This window comes from Anolis sagrei, chromosome 3, assembly GCF_037176765.1.
Source record: "Anolis sagrei isolate rAnoSag1 chromosome 3, rAnoSag1.mat, whole genome shotgun sequence".
NCBI lineage: Eukaryota > Metazoa > Chordata > Lepidosauria > Squamata > Dactyloidae > Anolis > Anolis sagrei.
This window is the reverse complement of record NC_090023.1, coordinates 104,289,581-104,298,153: the sequence shown is the minus strand read 5'-3', so window position 1 is coordinate 104,298,153 and position 8,573 is coordinate 104,289,581. Positions and strand designations below refer to the sequence as shown.

Genomic DNA, 8,573 nt, shown 5'->3' with positions numbered 1-8,573 from the left:
TGCAGAAACACACAGAGCTAATTTCAGATGCTTCAACTGTGAGAGTCTATAATGTCAATCTGCCCTGAATTCAGGAGTTGTTCCAGGTTTGAAAGAACTACCTGCATTGCTTCTCCACTTCTGCCTTCTTTTGGTTTGTGGACCTACTGGAGAAGCAGAGTCATGGTCATATTGAAAGTTGGAATGCATCTCTGCTCAGAAACACTGGGTAACAACCATTGTAATAACCCACTGTCCTTCAGGGATCTATCATATCACTGACTTAAGTTCTCAGAAGTACCCCTTCCTCTTAGTCTTTTGCAATGTAAAGAAACCTTTTCTAAAAGACTTCTGGCTCTTGTAATCTGATTTCGGGATGATTGGAAAGAAGAGGTAGCCCCAGGTCCATTGCATTTAACAATTTTGCCAGCAGAGGTCCAGCACTGCATTCTGTCCATAGTAGAATATTGCACTGGTGCTCATTAAATGCTCATTAAATCACTTGGAAAAGGGAACCTTTGGGATATCTTTTGGCCTTTGTTATCTGCCAAAAAAGACTGCTTGTTGGTCTCAAGAGAAGAATTAAGGAAAAGCAGGGTACTAGTGCCCCTCTTAGCAGGTTATACAGAAAACCAAGAAAAACAGCAACCGTGAATATGGCTGGTTTTCATAAAATATAAAGAGACTCGGGAGTGGTAAGCTACACAGATTCCTGCTAATACATAGAGAGTAATGTCTGCTTTCTCAAATTATGCTGGTTGCATAATTCCTGAATGTAAGCACATAAACTGATATACCATACATACTTCCCATGGATGGTGTGAGCCACATTTGTGGCGCCAGAACTTAGCGTATGAATTACTATTAGTACAAACTCTGTTTACCACTATCAGCCATCTCTAGCAGTGCAGTGAACCACACAATGTATTCATTGACATTTTACAGATCAAAACATACACACGTAGCCAAGCAACATCAAAGTGTGATCAAGCTGGCAAAAGTTATTAACAAGGACAGCTGGACATTAGAATGTAGTAAGTCATGCTGTCTTTACAGTTGTGTACTGTCCATACTATCCGCTGGACAATATGTAATGGTTTTAACATGTGCAACATTATTAATCGTGAAGTAATAACTTTACAAAGTTATACAACTTGGTACACAAGACAAAATGAACTTACTGTTTTGCAATCTTACAAATGTTTGTTCAGACATCCCATGGAGTTAGGTGAGATTTCATCCCATGTAAATAAATATACATACACATACATGCACTATTGTAAATTAATACAAGTACTATACACTGCCTTGCAGGGATTTTACCACCCTTCAGCATCACTGTTGGTATGCATCAGTTTCAAATTGGCCAGCTAGGAGATGGACACTTGGTTTTTGTGATGTTAATTGATTCTAATGTTTTTATTATTTGTTGTTATTGTTTTTACTGTGTCTGTTTTATCTGTAATCCTTGGGCTTATCCCTCTGTAAGCCACCCCAAATCCCTTCGGGGAGATGGAGGCAGGGTATAAAAATAAAATTATTATTATTATCAGGAATCAACACTCTCACCATTACTATCCATTCTCTGCATGGACACTGCTACAGCAGATTTGCAGACTATGCATCCTTGGACACTCCTATATGCAGATGACATAGCACTCGGCCACCAAAAACGTGCTGCCCCCCAACAACAGCTGCAGATATGGAGTGATAGACAGTGAAAATGGACTTCAACTGAACATACCCAAAACAGAGTATCTGGAATGTGGCCTTCATAGGGTCACTGGTCTCCATAGATGGCGACACAATGCCAGTCGTATGGTCACGAATAAATGCAGCCTGGCTGAAATGCTGGCAAGAATGCCTGAACAACTCATGGCTAAGATCTACACTACAGTTGTTCACTCAGTAGCCCTCTATGGGTTCCTGGACCCCCAAAGAAACATGAACAAGCACTTATTAACACAATGGAAATGGAAATGCTTCTTGACTGTGTGCCAAATGATGGCAGCCATGAAAGATTAGGAATAGAAGTGATCAGCAAGAAAATGCAGGAAGCAAAACTATGATGGCATGACCATGTCATGAGAAGACAACCAATCTCAGTAGCACAAACAGCACTCCATTTGGAGATTGCAGGATGATGACCACATGGATGGCCAAAAAAAGATGGATGGACACCATCAATGAAGACATGCATGCTGCCAACCTGAGACCTGAGGATGCCCAAAACAAAGCCCTGTGGAAAGGACAGTCACAATGCTAACCCCCTCCATTAGGAAAATAGCTTAGAAAGAAGAAGACACAAGCATGCACACACACACAATGTCAGATTTGTTGTCTCGATTATTCTACGCTTTTTCTAGAAACATGGTGATTTAACCGATGCATGACAGGACATCTACAAAAAATAATGCCATTAACTGACAGTTTTGCAGAAACTCATTAGAGTTCACCCTTTTAAAAGGGAGGAAAAACAGTAATTAACACTCAGTTTTTCCATTTGTCCCCAGGAGATGGCACTAGAGGCCAGCCATTGTATCTTATGCTCAAAACATCTATATATTGCTTTAATATTCAGGAAAAACATCGACCATTTTTGTATCAACCAATAGCATCAAACATAAATTCACCATATTAGCAGCAATGTTTAGAGAATGCTAATCAACTAATCTCATATTTTAGTCATCAGTTTGAACTGTCTGTAGCATGATTTCATATGTTCAATACACACTAATTCAGTAAACTTGATTTTCTATAGTAAAACTCATGGTCTTTTGAAATAGTAAATTTGCTCAATTAAACTGATCACATATACTAGTTTGGACTGAATATAGTCAAGACACATGAACATCTTTTATTTATAAATTTGCTAAAGCTCTCAAGTAAAAGTTTTTTAAAAACTAAGTTGTCTAGGAAATGTTTCAAGTAACAAAATGACTCTGAAAAGAACAAATACTCAATGGTTTTTTGGGGGTTTTGTTGTTGTTGTTGTTGCTGTTGTTGTTGCTGTTGTTGTTATGTCAGGAGCGACTTGAGAAACTGCAAGTCGCTTCTGGTGAGAGAATTGGCTGTCTGCAAGGATGTTGCCCAGGGGACACCCAGATGTTTTGATCCTTGTGGGAGGCTTCTTTCATGTCCCCGCATCAGGAGCTGGAGCTGATAGAGGGAGCTAATCCGCGCTCTCCCCAGATTAGAACCGGCAACCTGTCGGTCTTCAGTCCTGCCGGCACAGGGGTTTAACCCGCTACCCCACCGGGGGCTCCCTCAATATATGGACAGAGCACATTGTCATATTCTGTTGTAACTATTAGTTATGATAAGTACTTCTGCTCTTTACATCACATTGAATGTTCAACAAAGATTAAAATATATTTTATTGAATAAATAATTTTGTCTCGTTCAACTCTTGTTGGTAAAAAAGTATGTCTAGGCATTTATCTCATCATATTTACAAGGGTTTAGAATTTAGACATCTTTGAAACATCCTTCATATTACCTGAGCCAAATAATAACAGTAGAGAAAGAGAAAACAAGAGAATGTCAACTACCTCACAGGCTACAATGTATAGTTGCCGCTGCTGCAGAGTAACATGTTCAAGCATGATGAGGGCTGCAGTCCTTCACCCAATTTGTTTTTGTTATTGTTTTGCGCCTTCAAACTGTTTCCAATTTATGGTGACCCAAACCAAAGGGTTTTCTGGAACTGAGACTGTGTGAGTCACCCAAGGTCACTAAGTGGGTTTCCATGGCCAAGTGGGGAAACAAATACTGTTCTACACAGTCATAGTTCAATGCTCAAACTACTACACCATGATCCCTAGGAATAAGCCCCTTTGAACTCAACAAGCTTTACTTCCGCATAAGCATGTATATGGTGGCCACTGTTAAGACATTTAACAGTTTACCACTGCAGCCTTTCCCTCTTCAGTGCAGCTCTGGAAATGATTGTGTTTTCAGTGTCTTGTGTGCCCTTAAGAGCAGAGCTAAGCAGCTGTGGAAAGCTAGGGAGGCACATTAGCCACCCAGGAGACCATGGAGGGCCACAACTTCTCCCACAGATAAAAAAAAAAGTTTTCCCCTAAACCTCTGTGGGCATGAGTGCTTTAAAAAAGTATTTCCTTGATTCAGAGATCTGTTCTCTGAATACCACTGTGGACATTTTGGAAAATGTGGGGCTAGAAAGATGTTTCTTGGAGGGAGGGGGGAATGCAAAATTGTTTTTTACCTTCAAGTGGGCAGGGAAAGCTCCAAATGTAGTGGAAATGCCCTGAGAGTACATCTGGGATTATTTGGAACTCAAAATTGAAAAAAAATGTGCAAAATTTTTTGGCCCCTGGCAAGGGGGGGGGGGGGGCTCTGGCGGCCACAAAATAGTCCCAAGGGGAGCATATCCCACATTCAAGCCATACTTTGCACACACTTTAGGGAATGAGTTCTTGCAAGTGCCATTAAAAAGAGGTGCATTGTGCAATTTTTCAGTGCAACTCATAGTCAAATTTACCATTGACAGCTTTTACAACAAAACACATTGTGCATACTAAAAATACAATACATACTTGATAAAGCTTCCCTTCATTACAGAAATTAGAAAAAATGCAAAATTGTTGCATTATTTGGCTCCATGTAGCAGGTAAGGATCCTTTTTCTCTCCTGGCAACTAATGAAAGAACATAGTCTTCTTTTATTTTCATTTCACACCAGTATCTGGGATCATACCTTTAAATGGATCCAGTTGACCACTTACAGTCTACAGAGTGCTAACCTATCAGATCTGTTCTTGATTGATATAATTACTCTGTTTATTGGTTTTCAATATGGTTCATTCTCAGATTTATCTCGGGGCCTTTCAGCTTTTGATGTCTGTCGGGCTAGCCGAGGCGGTGGAACTGGCTTTGCTGATTTGTCTTCTTCTGCTGACTCTTCTTCATTCACAGTGCCAAATGTTGGTCTTGGCAGCAGTGGCTGCCTGAAGGCTCTGGTTCCCAGAGGATGGCTCACTGGTTCTCTGTTATCCTTCTTTTCCATTTCATTCTTCAATTCAAACCGACATTGCTGCTGTCGAAGTCTCTGGTCTCTTAAAATTCTTCCAGCTTCTGACTTTAAATTCAGCACCGAGGTAGGATCGGGTTCGAGGTCACTGTTGTCACTTACTGTAAATGCGATAAATAATTAGATATTAGTATTTTTTCTGATGATTTATCATCAAATTAGGTTATGGAACAAAACATTATAGTAAGAATCTTAGAATGTGAAATCCACAAAAAATAGTTATTGCATGAACTACAGTGTTACTGTGTGCCCCAAGGGCCCTTCCACATAGCCCTTTATCGCAGAATATCAAGGCAGAAAATCTCACAATATCTGCTTTGAACTGGGTTATCTGAGTCCACACTGCCATATATCCCAGTTCAAAGCAGATAATGTGGGATTTTATTCAGCTGTGTAGAAGGGGCATGAGATAAGAGAGTAAGTCCAGTGGTTTTTCATGGCCAAGTGGATATTTGAATCTTGATCTCTCAGAGTCCCTGGTGCAACTTTCAAAACACTACCCCATCTATTTATTCAATTATTTGTTTATTTTATTTAAGAAATTTATACCCTGCATTTTCCCACTTAAGGGCCCAAGACGGCATACAGCAAATAAAACATGCTTAATAAAAGTTAAAACATTTAAAATCAAACATTAGTAGTTCCCATCATACATTCTAAAACATACATTAAACTATAATAAAACATTAAAACTTTAAAACTACCTATAAATACATCATACAGTCCAGGTTTGTCCTCAAATTTGTAAGTTCAGTCAAAGGCTTCCTTAAAAGATGGGTTTTTAGCTTTTACACATATTACATTATGTATTTGAGAACTCTTCCTTGTGCAAATGGGGAGATTCTTCTTTCACATGACTGCTAACATGATTCAGGTCATGTTAACAGCCATGTTTCAAGTCTCTCAGGTTGTGCCCCACCCTCCCTATCACATTACTCTTGACATATTAACCACATGACTGAAAATGCTCCACATCTGACTTGCATTACTCATTTCCCAGGCATCTTCAGAGATACATTTCAGTATATGTGTCCAATCGACTTGCTGTTGTCAAAACACTTAGGATAGGACTCATAGCAAACCTCGTTTGCCTAACACAGATTTAATGGGAACATAATCCTGTATGAAATGGGATCGCCACTGCAAAGAAGCTGAATGAAAGAGGGATTCCACCTGATGTATCAAATGATATATCTTGGCACATGAGGGCACAGTCAGGCACCAGTACAGTCAGCCATTATAATACAATAGGGGAATAAAACAGTGCCTCTGATATAAAATAGTAAAATCCAGGTTTGCTTTTTGGATCTTTTAAAAAACACTTTCAAGTTGTAGATAGGTGAACCTGTGGATATAGAATCTGAGGATCCAGAAAGCAACTGTATTGTGCTGAAAGTAAGCTGCTTATACTACATGAGAAGTGGCATTGCTTTGTGATGGACAACAATTGCAGCTATCATTTGAACAGCCTGTGTCTTAGAAGAAGCCTCTGCTGCAATATAAAACTGGGGCCTTTCATTACTTAGCTGAATCAGAGTACAAAACAAGGCTGCAAAGATGTTTTATTTCTGCTAAAATCACCCTCTTTTCACTCATTGTTGCAAAGTAAATTCTACTTCCTCAGCCAGTATATTCCATGTTTGTTCTCATACACCCTCAAAATCATTGCAACAGCATCCAAACTTGATCCACTGATGACGAGGAACAGCCATGTAGTGCACTGGAAACAAGGTGCTAATTTACCTTTAAATAATACTGGGTAGAGGGAGGAGCAAGGTTACAGTTACACTAAAATATGAAATAAAGGGAGAGAAATGAGAGCAGGCTAATAAATGACCACAACACATTCACTGTGTTGGATTTCTAAAGGAAACATGATAGGGTGCAATGGGTAATGGATGTATTTGGTTCTTAGCCCTTTTCAGATCAAAAGAGCCTTTTACAAAGGCATGCTACTAAGAGAAAGGCCTGAAAACCTAATAAACGGAGACAAACACAGTGGCATACTGAGGATTCTGGTCAAATGTCCCAAGCCTAACAGCAAATACATGGAAGAAGGAAAGACTATGGTTGCTACCTGTTTGAATTTGATATGCACATGACAGTTACTATGTTTACCATTGTATTGTTTGAAATACCACATGTTTACAACACATGATCTAGCAAAAGCAGAAGGTTTGAAAACCATAGCTAAGACACAACACAATGGCATTGGAAACCTGCAATTATCAGGAATCTATGGCTGAGATCCAAAGACTCAAACAGCTAATTCCAAACATCATAGGGCGTTGGGGATTGTGGTCCTTACACAACCTCTTGGAAAACTGCTTTATAGACTTTTCAATGCAGTTTTTGCTGCAGTGGGGGCTGCAAGTGAATTACAGAAAGTCAAGAAGGGAACTGGGAATGTTCAAACACCTAGATGTGCCTTCAGTTGTTCTTTGGATGTGGGCCTAGTACTTTAACCTCAGGGGAAAACAATAGTTTTCTTCAGAGAATTAAAGATGTCGCAACAGATCCATTGTTACATGTCCCATTTTTGTCACACATCAAACAGGTTTCGCAGGTGTTTTTTTTTAAAAAAAGCGGAGACAATGTACAACAACAGGACTAAAGTAATGGGTGTGTAACAGCCAATGATGCTTCCATCAGACTCCCTTCCAGGACTAGTTCAAGGTGATGATGATGGAGTGGAATTCAGTCAAATATTATCCTGTGATCTACTCCCCCATCCAATCTTTCTCAGTGTAAGCTCCTGTCAAACTCTCTTTCCACTCTCCCATTAATCACAAAAAGTACTATAGACTGTGAACAAGTGTCTCCATGCTGCGTGCCTAACTCTGTTGTCACACACTCAAGCAACATGCCTTTGATCTAGAATTGCAATGCTCAATGCAATGTACTGATGGATTCGGATAGGGAAGAAATGTCTCTTTCTACAACAGGGTGTTATTAACAAGACAGGAGACAGAGATTGGGCTAAGTGATTACAATTTTTATTTCAGACAAACAACAGAAACACATAAAAACAACCTGATAAGTCAGGCAACTAAAAACATACATTTATAGAGAAGAATCAATGAGTTAGAAGGAGAAGGTGATGCAATATATTTGAATATTAGAGGAGAAGTTGTGAGGAGGAGAAAAGAAAAGAGTTGGGCCCAAACAAACAAGTGGGAAATGAAATTGGGCAAACAGAAACAGAAATATTAATACCTTACACATCACAGTACACATATAATTTGCTTAGGCAAGGAAGGATAGAGATAATAGAAAAGCAGAACATGAGAGAACAGGATGCAATATTTTATCTCCAGCAAAGAAAATGTCGATCTGGTGTGTATTGAGAATAACTCTAATACTGAAGTGTTATGGTTATGCCAATAGTCTCCAGTTTGAACTGCATTATAATAAACAGTATAGACCCCTATAATGCAGATTTTAACCGCACTGAACTGGATTATATGAGTCTACACTGCCGTAAAATCTAGTTCAGGGCAATTAACTTGCATTCTGAAACTGAATGAAAGGGCAAATGCAGA

At 39.3% G+C, this 8,573-nt stretch overlaps 1 protein-coding gene across 1 annotated transcript in view; it reads right to left on the bottom strand.

The window, feature by feature from the left end:
- Positions 1-4,453: 4,453 nt before the first annotated feature.
- SLC9A2 (solute carrier family 9 member A2) overlaps positions 4,454-8,573 on the bottom strand; it is a 40,541-nt gene continuing 36,421 nt past the window's right edge. The window contains exon 12 of the mRNA XM_060769731.2: positions 4,454-5,132. Coding sequence (XP_060625714.2) covers positions 4,792-5,132 — 341 coding nt within the window. The 3' untranslated portion in view covers positions 4,454-4,791. The remainder of the gene's footprint in view (positions 5,133-8,573) is intronic.